Source organism: Euleptes europaea, chromosome 4 (assembly GCF_029931775.1).
Source record: "Euleptes europaea isolate rEulEur1 chromosome 4, rEulEur1.hap1, whole genome shotgun sequence".
NCBI classification, from domain to species: domain Eukaryota; kingdom Metazoa; phylum Chordata; class Lepidosauria; order Squamata; family Sphaerodactylidae; genus Euleptes; species Euleptes europaea.
In genome coordinates, this window is record NC_079315.1 from 112,960,882 (window position 1) to 112,983,486 (window position 22,605).

General features: G+C 47.1%; 1 protein-coding gene across 1 annotated transcript in view; it reads left to right on the forward strand.

The window, feature by feature from the left end:
- The window catches only part of MYO5B (myosin VB), a 336,132-nt gene that overhangs the window by 237,106 nt on the left and 76,421 nt on the right, over window positions 1-22,605 (forward strand). Inside the window, exons 18-20 of the mRNA XM_056847832.1 lie at window positions 16,912-17,026; window positions 18,947-19,158; window positions 22,409-22,565. Of these exons, the coding sequence (XP_056703810.1) occupies window positions 16,912-17,026; window positions 18,947-19,158; window positions 22,409-22,565 (484 nt within the window). The remainder of the gene's footprint in view (window positions 1-16,911; window positions 17,027-18,946; window positions 19,159-22,408; window positions 22,566-22,605) is intronic.

Here is a 22,605-nt window from a genome sequence, read left to right on the forward strand (position 1 = left end):
TCTGAGCAGAAGACCCATGGGCAGGAATGGCTGCTCAGTTTGGAAATCGCTAGGGTGTGGTCAGCCGCCACCCATTTGCCAGCTATTTCAGCAGATGTTTTGAGGAACAGATTCCCAGAAGGGTTGAGGAAAGCCCCCACTTGGCATTTTGAAGGGAATGCAAGTTTGAATTCCTTAAGAGAGGATTTGGGGGGGGGGTCTTTAATGTTAGATAATAATTGTGTGCTGTCACACGAATCCAAGACCAAGGGATTTTAAAGACATGTAACGAGCAGAAGTGATTTACCATTTCCTGCCTCTGTGGGGCAACCCAAGTCTTTCGTGATGGTCTCCCATCCACGTACTGAGCCAGCATGGTGTAGTGGTTAAGAGTGGTGGCTTGGAGCAGTGGACTCTGATCTGGAGAACCGGGTTTGATTCCCCACTCCTCCACATGAGCAGTGGAGGCTAATCTGATGAACTGGATTTGTTTCCCCACTCCTCCACATGAAGCCAGCTGGGTGACCTTGGGCTAGTCACACTCTCTTAGCCTCTCAGCCCCACCTACCTCACAGGGTGTCTGTTGTGGGGAGGGGAAGAAAAGGTGATTGTAAGCGAGTTTGATTCTTCCTTAAGTGGTAGAGAAAGTCGGCATATAAAAACCAACTCTACTTCTTCTACTGACCATGGTTGATCCCGCTTAGCTTCTAAACTCTGATGAGATAGAGTTGGGCTATTAAGGCTATAACAATGTTAGATAAACCTCGGGTTTATATGTGGAAGCGTTTTTTTTGGCAGCAATATTCAGTGTAGGTTGTCTATTATTGATATGTCCTTGTTGGTATTTCTTATCATTGTTTGATATAGTTACTGTTCATCATTTTATATGATATTGATGGTGTCCAGCTTGCTACCCAGTTGTTTATAGAGAAGACAGGGTTTACAAATAAAATACTTTGAACTGAGATGTTTTCCCGTGTTTGATCCAACTGAACTACACAGAATAGGTGACAGAAAGTTGTCGTTCCTTTTGTTCCTTAGTAAAGGCAGATACTTTAGCAGAGTGTTTCGGATTGCCCTTACAATCGTCCGTGCCCTTTGTGTAATATTTCTCATGCTCAGGTATGTATAGCTGTGTTTTCTGATCCCTTTTCATAAGATAGCGACTTTGGATTCCTCTCGCTTTTAATCATTTCCGATAGCAGACACTGGAACTGCAAAACCATTCAGTTTTATATCATACTAAAAATGTTGAGATGCTGACTAATCTCTGGGCTACAATAGAATTTCCTGCATAAGCTAATTTGCTAGATGGTATTTAAAGTCGAAATATGACTCCGCGGTAGGGAAAGAGAAGACATAAATGGATTTATTCACTTTGGGTTTGTGCTCTTGCGAGGTTGCCCTGGCTTTCAGAGCTGTATAATGGGAAACTTGCTTTGCATAGAAAAACAGAATTTGCCGAGTTAAGTGGGTACAGACAAAGCTATGAGCAAATGTTTAAGGTTATGTGCCTGTTTTTGTACGGGCGGGGGAATGAGACCTAAGGAGTCTATTAAATTATCTTTCCATTTGTCAGTCTTTTATCCTGCGGTTCCTTCAAGGAGCTCAAGGTGACATGAAAAGAGATGTCCTTTTGTGAGGATATCTGACGCAGCGCTTGAAACTTTTTCAGACTTTTCTTTTGTGTAGTGTTTCCTTTTGGGATTTTCAGTAGGTTCTTCTGTATAGACTATATCATTCTTGTGAAAAGGTCATGGAAAATATTTTACCAGGGCAACACTGATAATATGTCTTGTTTCTTTCCATTTTTGACACTTTGTCAAAGTTCTGTAAACACAGGGATTTTGCAATTTTTAATTAAGTTTTGGGGTACATGAAATTCACAGTTTTGGACAGGAATTCCAAACAAAACAGATTTCTAACAAGCACAAGCTGTTCCACAAACCATTGCACGAAATTGAGAATAGGGATGCGGTGATCAACTGTCAAACTTACCGTATTTGAAGGTATCAATCAGATGTGAGCCAATCACTCGGTTTGTGCCAAGGACCCTCAAATGCCTGCTGAACTGCTTTGCATTGGGGTCCCAGAAAACTGTGCATGCGCAATGATGCTGCTGATTCAAATGGATTGGCGGCCATAAACTCCACTAAGGACTATGTAGTTGAGCACCAAAAGGGGGTAGGATTTTATTGAAACACAGCATTCATTGATGACTGATTTTATTATTTGTGAGTGATTTATTGAGTAATTTGTCTATTTAAACAATTGCCTGCACAGCAGAGCACATGCGCAGCAAGGATTGGGGGTGGTAAGACTCAGTTGGGCTGTGTGAGAACGCGCATGCGCAAAAAGCCAATTGCGCTGTACCACATGATTAGAGCCAGTGTGGTGTAGTGGTTAAAGCATCAGACTAGGGGCTGAAAGACTCCGGGTTCAAATCCTCTCTCTGCTATGAAAGCTCGCTGGGTGACCTTGAGCCAGTCACACACATTAAGACTAACCTACTTCACAGGGTTGTTAGGATAAAAAAAAAAACGGGAGAAGAATTATGTAAGCCTCTTTAGGTCCCCATTGGGGAGAAAGTGGGGTATAAATGAAAAAAAATTGATAAGGAGTACAGTGAAACAAGCTGCCTAACACTGAGAAACAGATCGACGAAGTTTAAAACTGATGGTTGAAAAATCAGCTCTCTGTTCACAACCAGCCAATAGGGTGTGAGCCAAACAGTATTTGTTCAAGCATCCCTAATAGAGAGTGGTGTGCAATACTCCTCTTTTGAGCAGAAACGCAGTATCATATGTGTAATAGGGAACCATGATGAGCAACAACAGCCTATTTAGCTTTTTGTTAAGGAACAAGGATACACAAAGCAGTATTGTGTGAAATAGGAAGTCATTGATCTGTTTAGGAAACGCTGTGCTCTTCAGCCTAGTATGAGTTTTAAGCAGTCAGGAAATCCAACCCTTGTCAAAATTAAAAGAAGAAGAGTTGGTTTTTATATGCCGACTTTCTCTACCACTTAAGGGAGACTCAAACCGGCTTACAATCACTTTCCCTTCCCCTCCTCACAACAGACACCCTGCGAGGTGGGTGGGGTGAGAGAGCTCTAAGAGAGCTGTGACTTGCCCAAGGTCACCCAGCAGGCTTTGTGTGTAGGAGTGGGGAAACAAATCCAGTTCACCAGATAAGCCTGCGCCACTCATGTGGAGGAGAGGGGTATCAAACCTGGTTCTCCAGATCAGAGTCCACCACTCCAAACCACTGCTCTTAACCACTACACTATGCTGTAGTGGTTACATGTCCACTTTTGCAGATGAGCATTCCCCATAGATGATGCCATTTCTTTTTCACGAAAAAAACCCCAATTCGGAAATAACCAGAGTGAAGCCTTGCTCGTGACTAGATAAAAACACAGCCTTCTACAAACGAAGGCAAAGCCACAACAAAGCCTCCAAATATTTTCAAGCAGGATTCATCTGCTGATGCCATTTCTCACAAAGGTCTCCCCGGCATTTCTGTCTGACTTAAATATGGCAAGATTATTTTTTTTGGGATAGGGTGGCCTTTCGGAGTCTACTGTGGAGTCATTTGTTCATTTCCAGTGGCACAAAGAGAGAGAACCTTTTAGATTCTGCAAGAAAGAAACTGCTTGGCTGAGGTCTCCACCTCTGGGGCACAGGGGTATGCTCCGCCATGGATTTATCGTCTCATGGAATAGGGGGGCACATTTTCATGTAGGCTGAAAATGCATCATTCAATTTGATTCACTGCACAAGAGCAGAGAGTAAATTCATTATTAGAATGCACCGTGATGAATGTGCATGGTCTCTGAGAAGTAGCCACTGTATCAATCACAGTCATCTTGATTTAAGCATGGAGACTTCTCTCTTTCTTCTTGAAACTGCTTTTGAATCAATTTGCTTTCTTTCTAGAAGCCCTGGCTACACGGAAAACAAATCCATGCCAAGCATGAAACTGAATAGGTTGTGCTCCTGACCTCATTACTTGTCCCTGGTTTGCAAATATTTTAGCTTTCAGAAAAGGGCCTTGCCTATGTGCCCAGCAGGTGCAAAATAGCCAGCCGTAAGAACTGCTTTGCTGGATCCGGCCAGTATTGGTCTGGTCAGCATTCTGAATTCAAGTGTGGCTAGTTGGATGCTTTTTAGGAAACCTGGAAACAAAGTACAGTGATGATAACTTCAAAGTGTGGCTGGTTGGGTGCTTTTTAGGAAACCTGGGAACAAATTACAGGGATGATAACTTCCCCTGTTGTTTGCATGGCTTTAGCAACTCTGGTTGTAGTTTCTGTCCTTGAACACTGACCTTTTCCCCATAAGACTTTTTTTTAAAGCCTTTCTGTTTGTTTTGTTTGTTGCAGCTACAAGCCTTAACTACCCGCTGTCTTTTCCTTGCTAACAGCCATGGCTTGTTCTTGGAGAGCCAGTGTGGTGTTGTGGTTAAGAGCGGAGGTTTGGAGCGGTGGACTCTGATCTGGAGAACTGGGTTTTGATTCCCCACTCCTCCACATGAGCGGTGGAGGCTAATCTGGTGAACTGGATTTGTTTCCCCACTTCTACACATGAAGCCAGCTGGGCGACCTTGGGCTAGTCACACACTCTCCACTCCACCTACCTCACAGTGTGTCTGTTGTGGGGAGGGGAAGGTGATTGCAAGCCGGTTTGATTCTTCCTTAAGTGGTAGAGAAAGTTGGCATACAAAAACCGACTCTTCTTCTTCTTCTTCTGAAGTTCCACACCTCCCAGGCAAGCACAGGCCTCATTCAGATCAGGACCATGACATACAAGCAGAAGAGGCTTAGACTTCCTCCTCCCTTGCTATTCTCCTAACCAGAAACAGCCCCATGGGGATGGAAAAATAATGTGGAAAGAAGGCCTAAGCCCCAATCTCTCTCTGTGTCATGGTCTTGAATCAGGTCTGCACACATCTGGGAAGCATGGAATTTTAGAACTTGCCTCTCCATCCAACCTGGTGATGTTCCCAGGGAAAGCTTAATATGTAGTTAGGCTAGGGTTGCTGGGTTCCCCTGGCCACTGGTGGGAGACTTAACTTGCTGGGGAGGGGGGGGGGGCTCACTGGTGTTCTCATTCCCCGTGCGCCCAGAAGTGACACCAGCACATCAGCGGCAATCCTCAGGCATTTGGGTAAAAGCTCCATGGTTTGACTGTAGAGTTTTCTCCCCTATGCCAGAGAGGCCCTGGAGACTTGCTGATGTCATTTCTGGGTAGACACTACAGGGAGGGATGCCAGAGCATCAGGATGCTGCTGATGTCATAACACACACACACACACACACACACACACACACACACCGGGTTCCCTGCCATTTTCCCTCCAGTTGGCCAGCTGAATGGCAGCAGGAAGAACCCACTGTTGGTGGGGGATCCCCTACTTGCCACCAACGAGGTCTTGGTATTCCCAAGTTATGCTGTTATGTAAAGAACGAGAGCTTCTTTTTTGGATTAGGGAAACTCCTGTTTAGACTGTAGGTTTTGTTCGCCATCAAACCATTTAACGGGATGATGACCGCCTCTCGGTTTAAAGGGTGGTGGTGGGGAATTGCACTGCAGAGGGTCAAGAAAGCGTAAGAGGCGAGTGAAATGGATTTATCTGGGACGACTGAACAGTCGGCATTCATAGCATGTGTGAGCTTAGCTTGAATCCCGCTACTAAAAAAAATGAAGATAAAACCTCACATATTATTTTGCTGGGGAGAGATATAGCCCTGTCATTCTTATTAGGATGCATCTGAGAGATGAGATGCTTCGGTTCGTAAAATCCCTCCCGTTAACACAGCTTCTGTCCCTTCTTGCAGCCAGCTGCATGGCCATCTTTGCCAAGGCATTCAAGTATGCTGGGAAATGTCTGTGAGAAATAGGGAAGTGCCTCGTTGTAGCTAGTTAAAAATGTCTCAGCAAAGTTGGCCAGGGTTATATGTGTTGGTTTTTATATGCCAACCTTCTCTACCACTTAAGGAAGAATCAAACCGGCTTACAATCGCCTCCCCTTCCCCTCCTCACAACAGACACCCTGTGAGGTAGGTGGGGCTGAGAGAGTGTGACTAGTCCAAGGTCACCCAGCTGGCTTCGTGTGGAGGAGTGGGGAAACAAATCCAGTTCACCAGATTAGCCTCCGCCGCTCATGTGGAGGAGTGGGGAATCGAACCCGGTTCTCCAGATCAGAGTCCACTGCTACAGACCACCGCTCTTAACCACGACACCATGCTGGCTCTCAGCGTGAGTAGACTGCTGAGCTTGAGCTGTCTGTGGTCAGTAGAGACACAAGACTCCCCTGGAGCAGGAAGGTAGCATTCCTGGCCACGGGGCAACACCTACCCTGGCCCCAGGCCTGGGTGGCCTTGCTACCTGAGGTGTTATCTCTGCAAGAACAAGCAGTAAGCAGAGCTAGGAGTTACTAAGACCTGCAGAAGGACCTCAACTGGGACAGCAGACCTAGGACCAGGTGGGGTCCAAGGAGTAAACCCAGGCAGTGACTGTAAATTGGGACCCAGCTAAGCAACAAAATGGCAACTTCTGCCTTTCTTGAGTGTCGACTCATCGTTGACAATGCTGATAATAGATGGGACATCCCGGGCGGGATGCGGCCCTAACCTTAAGGGGGCTTGACAGCATCACAGAATTTGTATGTTGGGTCCCTTTTTGACGTGCTCCCCCCCCCCCAGCAGTGTACTTTAAAGATGTTAAGCCAGCAAGAGTTTGGGGCTACTGCCTCGCCTTCCTCTGATGGCCAAATCAGCTGCAATTGGCAAATGGCAGACAGAGACGTTGCGCCTCCCTCTAGTAAATTGTATGTGGAAGAGATGGTATCGCTTTACTCTGCTCTGGTTAGACCTCATCTAGAGTATTGTGTTCAGTTTGGGGCACCGCAATTTAAGAAGGATGTAGACAAGCTGGAACGTGTCCAGAGGAGGGCAACAAAGATGGTGAAGGGTCTGGAGTCCAAGTCCTATGAGAAAAGGTTGAAGGAGCCACATATGTTTAGCCTGAAGAGGAGAAGACTGAGAGGGGATGTGATAACCATCTTCAAGTACTTGAAGGGCTGTCATAGAGAGGAGGGTGCCGAGTTGTTTTCTGTTGCCCCAGAAGGTCGGACCAGAACCAGTGGGTTGAAATTAAATCAAAAGAGTTTCCGTGTAGACATTAGGAAGAATTTTCTAACAGAGCAGTTCCTTAGTGGAACAGGCTTCCTTGGGAGTTGGTAAGCTCTCCTTCCCTGGAGGTTTTTAAGCAGAGGCTAGATGGCTATCTGTCAGCAATGCTGATTCTATGACCTTAGGCAGATGAGAGGGAGGGCATCTTGGCTATCTTCTGGGCATGGAGTAGGGGTCACTGGGGGTGTGGGAGGGAGTTGTGAATTTCCTGCATTGCGCAGGGGGTTGGACTAGATGACCCTGGTGGTCCCTTCCAACTCTGTGATTCTATGAGATATCATCATATCTCCATATGGTGCACATGTCCTGGGTAGAGAAGCTATATATCCTTTCTAGGCTTTATGCGAGAATAGACAGGGGGTTACACAGATTCATGGATGAGAGGTCCATCAGTGGCTAGTAAGACATGGTGAGGAAAGGGAACCCCCTTATTCCAAGGCAGTAAATCTCAGAAACTGGGTGCTAGGAAGCAGCATCAGAGGAGGGCTTCAGCCTCTTTGCCCTGTTTGTTTGGCCCTCCAGTGCAACTGGTCGGCCTCTGTGTGCACAGAATGCCAAACTAAATGGACCACCGGTCTGATCCAGCAGGGCTCTTCTTGTGTTCTTATAGATGGCACCTTAAAAGGCAACGGAGCTTTGTGTCTCGCTAGCTGCTAAATAAATTCCCCCAATGGAGATGTCCAAAATGCATTGGGAATATACAGAGCTATAATTAACTTTAGCAGCCTTGCCTCTTGCAGTTCTCTACTACTGAAGGCGTGAATTAATTGCATGAGGTTACAGTAAAAGTTCAGAATGAATGGGCAAAGAACACAGCTTACGTGTTTTTTAAGAAGCCAGTTTCTAGTCCTCGTGGTGTTTGCTTGACAGCATGTGGCTAACACCTGTTGAAACCTCACAAGCCCCCAAGATGAATTAGATATCTAGGGGGCAGAGGCAGGGCTTTCGATACCGGCACTAGTTCCCTCCTCCCCTCTCCCCAGACTAGCGGAATGAGGATAAATTGTGCCAACTGGTAAAACCAGCAGAATAAATTATGCAGAGTAAGAGAAGCAGAATTCTAACTGCCTCAGGACACAAAACCTTCATTAAAAATATTTTGTTTGGCATGTTCACAGGCCTGTCAAGGTTTTGAAGAAAAGCCTGGCCTCTCTCTATCCAAGAAACGCATGCACAATCTCCTTCCGTATTGCAAAAAATATGTTTAGAGGATTGTGCCCCCCCCCTTTGGCAAATAGTGGCTGATGACTGGCATTTTACCGCCTGTGAGAATGATCTGTAGGATGGGATCCAGAGAAGTGCAGGACAAATTCTGTGCACATAGCAAGGCCTTTACCTCCTCCTTCCTTCAGTACCCTCTTGTACATGTGTGTATGTGCATACACTCACATGAACTGGAATTGAATGAGATGTGGCCAAGGAGGGTGAGGCTGGAGGAAAGATCTGTGAAAACCCAGGCTGTCCCCTTGTGTGTGCAGAAATCTATTGCGCTTCTGCAAGAAGAGCAAGTGTGGTCTAATGGCTAAAGCAGGGGTGTCAAGCATACGGCCCACGGGCCGGATCTGGCCCCTTGAGAGCTCTCATCTGGCCCACGAGCCAGCCGAGGCAGCCGCCCCACCCTACCCCCCAGTCTCGATCTGGGCTGGCGAAGCATGGTCTGGCCTGGCCAAGTGACATTTATGTCATATCTGGCCCTCGTAACAAATCCGGCTCTCATGACAAATGAGTTCGACACCCCTGGGCTAAAGTGTCCGGCCCCGGGCTAAAGTGTCAGAATAGGATTCTGGGAAACCCAAGTTCCGATCCCCACTCGTGCCGTGGGGTCTTGTGATAGGGTTGCCAACCTTCAGGTACTATTACAACTGATCTCCAGCCAACAGAGATCAGTTCCCCTGGAGAAAACGGACGCTTTAGCAATTGGACTCTATGGCATTGAAGTCTCTCCCCTCCCCAAACCCCACTCTCCTCAGGCTCCACCCTAAAAACCTCCTGCCAGTGGTGAAGAGGGACCTGGCAACCCTATCTTGTGAGGATAAAAATGGAGGAGAGAACTGTGTAAGCCTCTTCGAGTCCATGTTGGGGAGAAAGGCGGGGTATCAATGAAGTAAGTAGGACTCCCTCCTTGATCTTAGCCGTAAGAGTAACTTCTGTATCCTCCTTGGAACCCAGATCCCAAGTTCCTGGAGTTGCTATTGTGGTTCTGAGCTCACCTTAGCTAACAGGCAACTAACCTCATCTAGCCAGGGTGGTTTGGGTTCTCTCTTGCACTTTCCACGCTTCTCACTCCTGCCTCTTTCGTTCATCTGAGCTGTCTGTCAGATGATGCGGCCTCGTATCGGTTTGGAGTAAAAACCACAGCTGCTGAACTTTACAGACACTGCACATACATAATTGAAATGTTTTCCACCGGCTCCCCTCTGCAGAACGATTTTTCATAATGCGCCTTCAGCTGCCTTGTGGTCTCTCCTAGGGAAGCAGGATCCATAAATTAACGTAGCTACCCATCAGCTTTGTTTGGTTTACAAAGAAGAAAAGAATATATCGTTTTAGCTAAAGAGTTTGGGGTTTTGCTTCTGGGCCAACTACCGGTAGATATACTTGCTTCCTACTACAGACAAATCCTTGCGCATTGTGCCTTCCCTGAGTTGTAGCCAACGTTTCCCGGCATTGCCATGGTCTACCGTGACAAAAAACCGAACCCAAAGTTGGGGACAGGGTTGCCAGATCCAGGTTGAGAAACTCCTGGAGGTATGGGGGTTGAGCCAGGGTGGTGTAGTGGTTAAGAGCGGTGGTTTGGAGCAGTGGACTTTAATCCGGAGAACCGGGTTTGATTCCCCACTCCTCCACATGAACGGCAGACGCTAATCTGGTGAGCCGGGTTGGTTTCCCCACTTCTACACGCGGAGCCAGCTGGGTGACCTTGGGCTAGTCACAGCTCTTAGAGCTCTCTCAGCCCCACCTGCCTCACAGGGTGTCTGCTGTGGGGAGGGGAAGGGAAGGTGATTGTAAGCCAGTTTGATTCTCCTTAAAAAGGGAGAGAAAGTCGGCATATAAAAACCAACTCCTACTCCTACTCCTCTTCTTCTTCTTCTCCTCCTCCTCCTCCTCCTCCTCTTTTTCCTCCTCCTCCTCCTCAGTGGTTGCCACTAGGAGGTGCTGAGAGTGGATCGAGCCCTGAACTAAGCCGGGAATCCTCAACCCATTTGAACCCAAGAGGGGATCATGAGCACAACCCTAAAATTTGCTGCCCCAGAAGGCCAAGCCAATCACAATACCTGCCTCTTCACTTTTCAAAAGAATTGCATGTAATGGTCAGTCGGGTCACAAACTCTAGGCCATCATTCACCCCTTTTGCCTCATTTTATTCCACAATGAACGCATGAAGCAGTCTTATCCTGAGTAAGACCACTGATCTATCACGGTCAAATTGCCTCTGCGCTGACCGGCGACTTTCTGTTGAGTGACGTTCATGTCATTTAAATTTCTCTCTGGCTTCCCATATTAATAATCCTTTTATTTTATAATAGGTGGGCAGACTGCATTTTTAAAAGTTTTTTTCCTGTAAAATGTTTTTTTTTTTATCAAAGCTTGTTTCTCAAACAAGAGAAGGGGAATAAAAAGAAACGAAGGGAAGCCCAAGAGGGGAGGGAGAAAAAGACGGCCACCAACTTGGAAAGTTTTAAAAGGGGAGTGGGCAAAGTCATGGAGGATGGAGCTATCGATGGCTACTAATCGGGATGGGTATCTAGTCCCACCAGTACCAGAGGCAGTATCCTCTTTAAATCAGTTACTGAGGATCGCAAGCAGGATAATGCTGTTGTGGTCATTTTTTGTGGGCTTCCTAGAGGCAGCTGATCAGCCACTGTGTGAACAGACCGCTGGACTACATTGGCCTTTAGTCTGATCCTGTATGGTGTAGTGGTTAATGAGTGGTGGACTCTAATCTGGAGAACTGGGTTTGATTCCTAGGGTTGCCCGGTCCCTCTTCGCCACTGGCAGGAGGTTTTTGGGGCAGAGCCTGAGGAGGGGAGGGTTTGGGGAGAAACTTCAATGCCATAGAGTCAAATTGCCAAAGTTGCCATTTTCTCCAGGTGAACTGATCTCTATCAGCTGGAGATCAGTTGCAATAGCAGGAGATCTCCCTCTAGTACCTGGAGGTTGGCAACCCTACAACCGTGGGAGGTATTTGGGGCAGAGCCTGAAGAGGGTGGGGTTTGGGGAGGGGAGGGACTTCAATGCCATAGAGTCAAATTGCCGAAGGGGCCATTTTCTCCAGGTGAACTGATCTCTATCAGCTAAAGATAGGCTTATCAGAGCCCGCAGCTCTATCGGCGGGAGCTTTTCTTCAGTGCACGACGCGCCTACGACACTTCCGGGTTTACTCGGAAGCAATGCGGATGCTCTGTCAATCTCTGCCCAAACGTCCACGTCACTTCCGCAGGTTACGTGTTGCCCACCGGCCCTCAGGTGTTCGGCAGGCAGCCTGGTGGATTGGCGGGATTTTACCTGCCTCCACCGGGCACTTGGCAACCCTAGCTAAAGATCAGTTGTAACTAGCAGGAGATCTCCAGCTAGCACCTGGAGGTTGGCAACCCTATTAATTCCCCATTCCTCCACATGAGCGGTGGACTCTAATCTGGTGAACCGGGTTGGTTTCCCCACAACTCCACATGAAGCCAGCTGGGTGACCTTAGGCTAGTCACAGCTCTTAGGGCTCTCTCAGCCCCACCTACCTCAAAGGATGTCTGTTGTGGGGAGAGGAAGGGAAAGAGATTGTAAGTCAGTTTGATTCTCCTTAAAAGGTAGAGAAAGTCGGCATATAAAAACCAACTCTTCTTCTTCTTATGTAACTTGTCAGGGGGGCCAGAGTAGCGTCTTCGTAGCCCGCGTCTTTCTTTCCCTTCCTTGTAACATCTTGTAAAAAGAACTTAAATGATTTGAAAACCTGAAACTCAAGGCCAAACTAATTTTTTTGAAGGGACAATTACACCACTGGTGCTTTGGGAATATTTTACATTTATTTTATTGCAAGCTTTAGGTTATACCAGTGCAAGAAAAAAAATTATGCATGAAAGAGCTAGCGCTTCTTGCGAGCAGCCGGCCACATAATCTGCCGTGCACAAGATTTGGGCTTCGTTCAGCAAGAACACACCTGATCGCAGCCACAATAACCATCTTCAAGTACTTGAAGGGCTGTCATAGAGAGGATGGTGCCGAGTTGTTTTCTGTTGCCCCAGAAGGTTGGACCAAAACCAGCGGGTTGAAATTAAATGAAAAGAGTTTCCGTCTAGACATTAGGAAGAACTTTCTAACAGAGCAGTTCCTCAGTGGAACAGGCTTCCTCGGGAGGTGGTGAGCTCTCCTTCCCTGCAGATTTTTAAGCAGAGGCTAGATGGCCATCTGTCAGCAATGCTGATTCTATGACTGTAGGCAGTTCATGAGAGGGTGGGCATCTTGGCCATCTTCTGGGCATGTAGTAGGGTCACTGGGGATGTGTGGGGGAGGTAGTTGTGAATTTCCTGCATTGCGCAGGGGGTTGGACTAGATGACCCTGGTGGTCCCTTCCAACTCTACGATTCTATGAATTCTGCAGGACGAGAAGGCAGTAGCTGCAACATGAATTGAAGGTTGCCAGATGCATGCTCTTCCTTCCGCATAGTTCCTTTTACAAGGAGGTAGCGCCATTGGCATTTAACAGGAGGATTAAAAGTCCAGTTATTATACCTATCAAAGAAGGGGAAATGGGATTCATTCTGTGGCTTTGGGCTGGACTGCTTCTTCCAGCTGTTGCAAAAGGCCGTGTGCCAAAGTGTCGTTTCGTCCGTGTTTCAAGAGCCCTGCAGGGATTTGGAGGTTCATTATCCTCCCCCCACTTTTTTTGGGGGGGGAACTGGGCCTGTTTTAATTATTGCAGTCGTTGGCAGCCCCCAAAAACTTCCCAGCGACACTCGTTTTGAGGGGTCCATAACTCAGCAGTTTTAATTTGCGTGGGCTGAAACTTGGCAGACAGTGAGCCAATTTCAGAATCCACTCTGCAGGCCCTAAATCTCAATCCGGTGGCAGAGAGATGCCTCCTCCAAGCAGTAAAATACAGCACTCCAGCTCCTCAGATTAAAGCTTGGCCGCAGCCAGTCATTGCCCCAGGTCGTTACCCAACGATTTAATTTAAAGATTAAATCAGAAACCAAGGGTTTAACAAAGGCCCAGGGAACAGCCCCCTTTCCCTTGTTTAGAAGCATCGTTGTGAAGGGGGCCCTTGTCTCTCAATAGGGGGATGATTAGGAAGCAAGATCATCCTGATTTATTCGCACGCGGGCTTGGAAAGCACACCACGGTGGAAGCATTAAGTCCGGCGCATTCCACACCATTTGTTTGCATTTTGGGTTTAATGGCTGAATAAATCGGAAAATCCTCTTTTTCCCGTGACTCTGCACGCCTCGTTGGAAAGAGCAGCTCAACCGTATTTGAGCAAGAACAAAGTGCCTTGATTTCTTAGATGAGAGGGGCTAAGGCGCGGGTCGTCGGCACTCGATTTAAAAAAATGCTAAGCAGAAAGGCGACATGCGGGCAGGTACGGAGTAGCAGAACTTGGCAAGTTGTAGGTGAAGCCTGTCAGAATCTTCTGAGTCGTGGGATCAGGAGCCAAAATGGAAAATGGCAGGCTGTGTGAAGAAGAAGAAGAAGAAGAAGAAGAAGAAGAAGAAGAAGAAGAAGAAGAAGAAGAGTTGGTTTTGATATGCCAACTTTCTCCGCCACTTAAGGGAGAATCAAACCGGCTTACAATCGCCTTCTCTTCCACTCCCCCCAACAGACACCCTGTGAGGCAGGTGGGGCTGAGAGAGTGTGACTAGTCCAAGGTCACCCAGCTGGCTTTGTGTGTGGCCGTGGGGAAACACATCCAGTTCACCAGATTAGCCTCCGCCACTCACGTGGAGGAGTAGGGAATGAAACCCGGTTCTTCAGATCAGACTCCACCGCTCCAAACCACCGCTCTTAACCACTACACCAGCCTGGAGATCTCCCAGAATTACAATTGACCCCCTGCCTATAGGAATCAGTTCCCCTGGAGAAAATGGCTGCTTTGGAGAGTGGACGCAGTGGCATTATGCCCTGCTGAGTTCCCTCCCCAGGGTCCCCCCCCCCAATATCCAGGAATTTCCCAGCCTGGTTGACAACCCTACCACACGCAGAATGACACCTGTCAACTTCTGTATGTCTTTCAGCCCGTTCATCCGGATTGCCAGTTTCCTTCCCTATGGTAATTAAACAGATCAAATATGAACATGAATGACCTAATGTGCGTATCTGCAGTGAGGAGCTGTGACGAATCACAGTTTCCTGTTAATTTATCACAAAGCAGTGTACAAATATATGTGCTCCACGTTGTGCTGATGTACATGAGGTATTCAGGCTTTTTAGCTTATGTGTAGGTGAAATTGCCCTGCATGCCATGACTTTCTACGTAAGAACATAAGAAAGGCCATGCTGGATCAGACCAAGGTCCATCAAGTCCAGCAGTCGGTTCACACAACGGCCAACTAGGTGCCTCTAGGAAGCCCACAAACAAGACGACTGCAGCATCACCGTCCTGCCTGTGTTCCATAGCACCTAATATAACAGGCATGCTCCTCTGATACTAGAGAGAATAGGTATGCATCATGACTCTCTCCTCCATGAATATGTCCACTCCCCTCTTAAAGCCTTCAACACCTCCTGGGGCAGGGAATTCCACAATTTAACTATGCGCTGTGTGAAGAAATACGTCCTCTTATTTGTTTTGAATCTTTCACCCTTCAGCTTCAGCAGATGGCCCCGCGTTCTAGTATTATGAGAGAGGAAGAAAAGCTTCGCCCTGTCCACTCTCTCCATACCATGCATAATTTTATAGACCTCTTATCGTGTCTCCCCTTAACCGCCTTCTTTCCAAGGTAAACAGCACTAAGCATTGCATATCATTGCAAGCATATTTCACCAGCCTTGGTAGTTTAGTAGCCCAGCGTAGCCCAGTAACAGAAGCTAAGCAGGGTCAAACATAGTTAGTACTTAGATGGGAAACCACCAAGGAAGTCCAGGGTTGCTGCTCAGAGGAAGGCAATGGCAAAGCCACCTCTGTTTGTGTCTTGTTTTGAAAACCCCTTGCTGGGGTCGCCAAAAGTAAGTTGTGACTTGGCAGAACTTACATACTTAAGTAAGACCCTTGAATAAGCAGCCTGAAGAGCCCAGCTTAGCCCGAGCTCATTCTGGGATTTGCCACAGTCAGTATAGAGGATGGTGCCGAGTTGTTTTCTGTTGCCCCAGAAGGTCAGACCAGAACCAACTGGTTGAAATTAAATCAAAAGAGTTTCTGTCTAGACATTAGAAAGAATTTTCTAACAGAGCGGTTCCTCAGTGGAACAGGCTTCCTCGAGAGGTGGTGAGCTCTCCTTCCCTGGAGGTTTTAAAGCCGGGGCTAGATGGCCATCTGTCAGCAACGTTGATTCTATGACCTTGGGCAGTTCATAGGACGGAGGACATCATGGCCATCTTCTGGGCATGGAGGAGGGATCACTGGGGGTGTGGGGGGGATGTAGTTGTGAGTTTCCTGTATTGTGCAGGGGGTTGGACTAGATGAACCTGGAGGTCCCTTCCAACTCTATGATTCTAGTATTTGGATGGGAGACCACCAAGGAACACCAGGGTTGCTCTGCGGAGAAAGGCAATGCCAAACCACCTCTGCACGTCTCTTGTCTTGAAAACCCCACAGACCTGAGGTTGCTGTGAATTGGTTGCTACTCGACAGCACGTAATCTCAGGGGATTCCTACTGTGTGGGGAATGCTGCTTTGTTTGGGCTTTGCAGCTGGAAACCCAAGCTTAGCATTCTTGAACCTGAAGCTCGCCACTCAGTGCTTGGCCTTCTCAGTCAAACCCTGCTCTCCAGAAGATTGGAAGCCTTTCACAACACTGGGAATTTAATACGACATTTGTCACTGCTCATTGCTTGTGCAGCTCAAGTTCGAAGCACAGAATATAACTCCTTAAATTCCTTTCCCTAGATTTAACAGCCATTTCACACTTTTTTTTAAAAAAAAGGGGGGGAATGAAGATTAATTTCTTCTTGACGCTATAAAGAGAAAAGTTGCCATGTCTCTCACACAATTCTCCGATCTACTTGAAAGCAAATAAAGTGTCATTAGCTGTTTTATCTAGGGAGTGATGTATTTATTTCGTGCAATATTATTTTGTGAACAAGCTAAAACAGTGGGGGCTAGGGAGTAACTCCTTAAATTGTTTCTGGGAAGAAATTTTGGGGCCCTGCTACATCTCCCAAGCATGGATCCAAGACGAGTAGGGTTGCCAACTTCCAGGGGACAACTGGAGATCTCCTGCTATTACATTTGATCTCTAGATGACCAAGATCAGTTCCCCTGAAGAAAATGGCTGCTTTGGAGAGCGGGCTCTGTGGCATTATACCCCGCTGAGGTTCCTCCCCTCCCCAAACCCTGCCCTCCCCAGGATCCACCCCCCAAAAAATCTCCAGGTATTTCCCAACCCAGAGCTGGCAACCCTGCAAATGAGGTTTCTGCCTCCCTTTCGGGATGACCTCGTCCACTCTGCTACGTCTGTGTATTTTGAGAAGTAACAAAGTGTTTTCCCCGTTTCATACAGCTTTTATATGAGCTCCTCCTTGTCTTATACCACCAACGCAGCATCTTTGGGTTGAATAAGTTATTAACGGACAGTGTATTTTTTCTTCAGGTGGACCTACCACGACTTCTTCAACAGGTACCGAGTCCTTATGAAGAAAAAGGATCTCTCCAAAAAGGCCGACAAGAAGGCGATTTGTAAAACTCTGCTGGAGAACCTGATTAAGGTGAGCTGGAACGAGGGTTTTGTTCCCCCCATTCCTCTGTGTATGGTTTTGGTGTTTAAAAGAAGACCTTTTCAATGAGCAATAAAGGTTGTTGTTTTTCCAGTGAACTGCTGGGATTCTGACATTTCTTCTGCTCAAAAAGTAGGTAGAGCTATAGCTATAGCTACTTTTTGAGCAGAAGAAATGTCAGAATCCCAGCAGTTCACTTCCTCAATACTTAAGTCAACACAAATATTCTGGGAATCATATAATAGTGGATGCTTCATAACACCCATAGCAATGTAGGCCTAAGGCTGCCTTTGGTCTATTTTTTATTTATTTATTTATTTTATATCACACCTTTCACCCCAATGGGAAATTAATGCAGCTTTACATTGTCGTCTCCTCCATTGTATCCTCAGAACAGCCCCGTGAGGTAGGTTGGCCTGAGAGTATTTGAAGAAGAGTTGGTTTTGATATGCCGACTTTCTCCACCACTTAAGGGAGACTCAAACTGGCTTACAATCCCCTTCCCTTCCCCTCCCCACAACAGACACCCTGTGAGGTAGGTGGGGCTGAGAAAGCTCTAAGAGAGCCGTGACTTGCCCAAGGTCACCCAGCTGGCTTCGTGTGGAGGAGGGAGGAAACCAACCCGGTTCACCAGCTTAGCCTCCGCTGCTCATGTGGAGGAGCGGGGAATCAAACCCGGTTCTCCAGATCAGAGTCCACCGCTCCAAACCACCGTTCTTAACCAGTACACCACACTGGCTCCCTTGAGTGACCCATGGTCACCAAGCTGGCTCCCTTGACTCACCCAAGGTCACCAAGTGAGCTTCCACAGTGGAGTGGGAATTCAAACCTGGGTCTCCCAAATAGTAGATGCTCTAACCCCTCCGCTTTGCACACCTCAAGCTGCCATTGGTTTGTCAAGGTCAGTATGGTCTACTCTGACAGGCAGCAGCTCTCCTGGTTTCCAGGCTGAGGTCTTTCATATCACCTACTACCTGGGTTTTCCAACTGAAGGTGGCAAGGATTGAATCTGGGACCTTCTGAATGAAAAGCAGATGCTCTGTCACCAAGCCATGGTCCTTCTGGATGCACATACCTGCTTAAGTGTGCTCTGCTCTATCCTGGTTCAAAGTCTGAAGTCCTGTTTTGGACATCTGTGGCCAATGCTGCAGTGAACACATACTTGTATGTTTCATTTCTCCCAGTTGTAAAATGGCATTTAATTCCTTTTTATTTACTTGTTTGTTTGTTTCCTTTATACCCACCCTTTCTCCCCACTGGGGGCCAACAGAAGTTACACATTTCTTTCAGAAAAGAGCAACCAAAATGATCGGGGGGGCTAGATCAGCTGCCCTATGAAGACCGGTTAAAACGCTTAGGGTTGTTTAGCTTGGGAAGAAGGCAGTCAAGAGGAGACATGATAGAGGTCTATAAAATTATGCATGGTATAGAGAGAGTGGGCAGGGGAAAACTTTTCTCCCTCTCTCATAATACTAGAATGTGGGGTCATCTGCTGAAGCTGGAGGGTGAGAGATTCAAAACAGATAAAAAGAAGTATTTTTTAACACAATGCATAGTGAAATTGTGGGACTCCCTGCCCCAGGATGGGGTGATAGCTGCCAACTTGGAAGGCTTTAAGAGAGTAGTGGACATGTTCATGGAGGAGAGGGCTATTTAAGGCTACTAGTAAAAATGGCTACTAGTCATGATGCATACCTATTCTTTCCAGGATCAGAGGAGCATGCCTATTCTATTAGGTGCTCTGTAACACAGGCAGGATGGTGCTGCTGCAGTCATCTTGTTTGTGGGCTTCCTGGAGGCACCTGGTTGGCTATTGTGTGAACAGACTGCTGTACTTGATGGACCTTGGTCTGATCCAGCAGAGCCTTTCTTATGTTTCTTAACCCCGTTTCCTCTGGCACTTTTGAACAGGATCCCGACAAGTTCCAGTTTGGGCGGACCAAGATCTTCTTCCGTGCGGGCCAGGTGGCCTACTTGGAGAAATTGCGAGCGGACAAGTTCCGCAGCGCCACCATCATGATACAGAAAACCGTGCGTGGCTGGTTGCAGAGGCTGAAGTACAGACGGATGAGGAAAGCGGCCGTCCTAATCCAGAGGCACACCCGAGGGCACCTGGCCCGCAGGTAAGCTTTGGGCAAGGCTTCAGAGAGAACTGAGTGCCAGCCGTAGAGATGTTTGGTTTAATGACACTTATGGTGTTGAAAACAATCCCAAAACGCAATGCAGGCTGTAATCTAGTGTGCATGAATGTGTGTGTGTGTGTGTGTGTCATTGGTCTGCTAGCAGTCCAGCATTGTCTACTCTGAACCAGCATGTTTCTGTAGGCAGTTTCAGAGGAGGGCAGTGAATGTGGTGAGGAGTCTGGAGACCAAGTCCTATGAGGAAAGGTTGAAGGAGCTGGGTATGTTTAGCCTGAAGAGGAGAAGACTGAGAGGTGATATGATAACCATCTTCAAGTATTTGAAGGACTGTCGTACAGAGGATGGTGCTGAGTTGTTTTCTATTGCCCCTGAAGGTCGGACCAGAACCAGTGGGTTGATATTAAATCAAAAGAGTTTTCGGCTAAACATTAGGAAGAACTTCCTGACAGAGCGGTTCCTCAGTGGAACAAGCTTCCTCGGAAGGTGGTAGGGTCGCCTTCTTTGGAGGCTTTTAAGAGAGGATAGATGGCCATCTGTCAGCAATACTGATTTGGTAAACTTAGGCAGATCATGAGAGGGAGGGCAGGAAGGATTGCATCACTGCTTGGCTCTCGTGGCCCTTTCTTACATGCCCAGGGTAATGCCGATTTCCACTTTGGGGTCAGGAAGCCATTTTCCTCCAGGCCAGATTTTTGCCATCTTCTGGGCATGGAGCAGGGATCACTGGGGGTGTGGGGTGAGATAGTTGTGAATTTTCTTGCATTGTGCAGCGGGTTGGACTAGATGACCCTGGAGGTACCTTCCAACTCTATGATTCTCTGATTCTAATTTCTGTTGGGGGGTGGGGGTGGAACATGACTGAAGAAGTATTAACCACAGCAATAAACTTGTTGACTTACACTGTGTATATCTGCATCAAGTCTCAGAGAGAAAGGCCAACTATAAATATAGTAAAAAAGTTTGATGCCTGTGTGGTTGAGGACATAAAACAAAATTATAAACAGCTATACTGTTCCTTGCAGAATCAGAACACAAGTTCAAAATCAGGCTGCTGAGCTCAAAAGCTCGCAAAGTATTTTGTGTCGATCTGGTTGGTTCTCATTCAAGCAGGCACTTCCTTGTCTTCCTTTTTGTGAAAGACCCATCCTTGTCAGTATGAAGAAAATGGGGTGCCTCGCAGGGGTCAATCTCCATAGGAAATTGGATCAGCCGTCTCCTTGTCACAAGATTTCCCCCCTCCTGTATGCTCCAAGCAAGGAACAAATCATAAACTCCAATGAAGCGAGTTTAACAAGTTTAAAAACTTGTGGTTTTATAAATATTTATTGAGACATAGAGTAATGAGTTGGTTGTAAATTCCTCGAGTAAAGGTTCTGAATTGCAAGGGTATGCGAAAATAGAAACCACATCCCAAATTAACTGCCATGTAGGGATTGCTTAGAGCCATGCTTCTAGAAGTTGCTAAGCCAATGGACATTGCTTTAAATGTCAAATCAATTTGGTGCTGTTGCCCTATATGTCCTGTAAGCTGGAGTTACGCTGTGCTTCACTTGCTCCTTGATGCTGGAGGGACTGGAACTGCTAACCTTGATGAGGAGGTCTTGAGCGATCCAAACATCAAGAGCCGAGCATGAAGAGAAACGGGGGGAAATCTATTTTCGTAGAGTAGCCACTTTGGTCTGCAATTATGGTTGCCAGTTCCAGGTTGGGAAATACCTGGAGATTTTGAGGGTGGAGCCTGAGGAGGGCGGGGTTTGGAGAGGGGCGGGACTTCAGTGGGGTACAATGCCATAGAGCCCACCTTCCAAGGTGGCCATTTTCTCCAGGTGAATTGGCCTCTGTCGCCTGGAGATGTTGTAGTAGGAGGAGATCTCCAGCCAACACCTGGGGGTTGGCAACCGTATCTGCAATAGATCAGGTAGATTCATATCCAGTAGCACCTTAGAGACCAACAAGAATTTTGGAGTATCCAGAAAAAAATCTCTGCACTTACTTGCTTAGAAAAACAACTTTTAAAAATTTCAGACCTCATAGTTGAGTTCAGAAAATTCCCAGAGAGGTTCGACTCATCTGTTTATTGTATGGATTTTATTTTACTTGCTTCATTGGCACCGTGTTTTTCTCCCCAGTGGGTACCCAAAGCATTCTCCACTCCTCCATTTTACCCTCACAACAACCCTGAGAGGTAGTTTAGACTGAGAATGCATGACAGGCCCAAGGTCACCCAACCAGCTTTCATGGCAGAGGGGGGATCGGAACCTGGGTCTCCCAGATCCTAGTCCAACATGCTAAACCACTACACCACATTGGCACTCTATTAGTTGAATGAGACGTATGTGCCATGCACTGATGTTTAAAAGAACTGAGAGCCTCCTTATACATGCCAGCATGTTGATCATGCCCTACTGCAGGGGTCCCCAACCTTTTTGAGCCTGTGGGCAAATTGGGAATTCTGACACGGCATGGCGGGCGCAGCAACAAAATGGATGCCACAAAATGGCTGCCACAGGAGGTGGAGCCAGTGACCACATTCTGCCACAGCTTACCTTCACACAGTGAAGATCCTGGTGCTGTGGCAGCTGCCTCCAAAACAATGTTTTGAAAAAATCCTGCACAGCCAATCAAATCTCCAGTAGTCAATCAGAAGGTTTGCTGGGCAAAAGCCCTACCTGGCCCCTCTCACTTCCTAAAAACACTTGACAGGCACCAGAAAAGGTGTCAGTGGGCACCATGGTGTCCCATTGGCGACCCCTTCCCTACTGGTTAGGGTTCAGATGGCTCCTAGATCAATCCATTTGGTTTTGTATCTACGCATTTGCTATTGAAGCTAAAGGGAGAGTGGCTAGCGGCAGCATTTCCTTCACTCTACCATCCTTACTGTCAGCCCCTCTTAATAAAGTTGTATCTTAAAAATTAAGACAGATGCAAATGAAATAGCTGCGTTCAGGTCACACAGATGCCGCAAGACTCAGGGTGGTTTACGTGTGGCTGTCCGTTCTCAGCCTCAGTTTCCCCCTCCGTAAAACAGAGATGCTGGCGACTGACATCAGGAGTGGTGTAATGAATGGTGGTGTACACCACCTGAGTGGTGTAATGAATTGATTGATTTTTACAGGAGAACGACGGGACAGGGTTTGGAAAGGGGTCTTGAATACAACAAAGCGCGGGCAGGGATTTTCTCGGCTTTGGTTGGGCTGCTTATCAACCATCGACTTCCTTTGCTGTCTAACAGATTGGCCAACCACCTGAGGAAAACGAAAGCAGCCATTGTGTTCCAGAAACAATACCGAATGTTGAGGATCCGCCGAGCCTACCAGATGATCCATGGGGCCGCCGTCACGATCCAGGCTTTCGCCCGAGGAATGTTTGTTCGAAGGGCCTTTCAAAAGGTGTGCGCGTTGTTTTGAAAATACTTGTGGCCTGGAAATA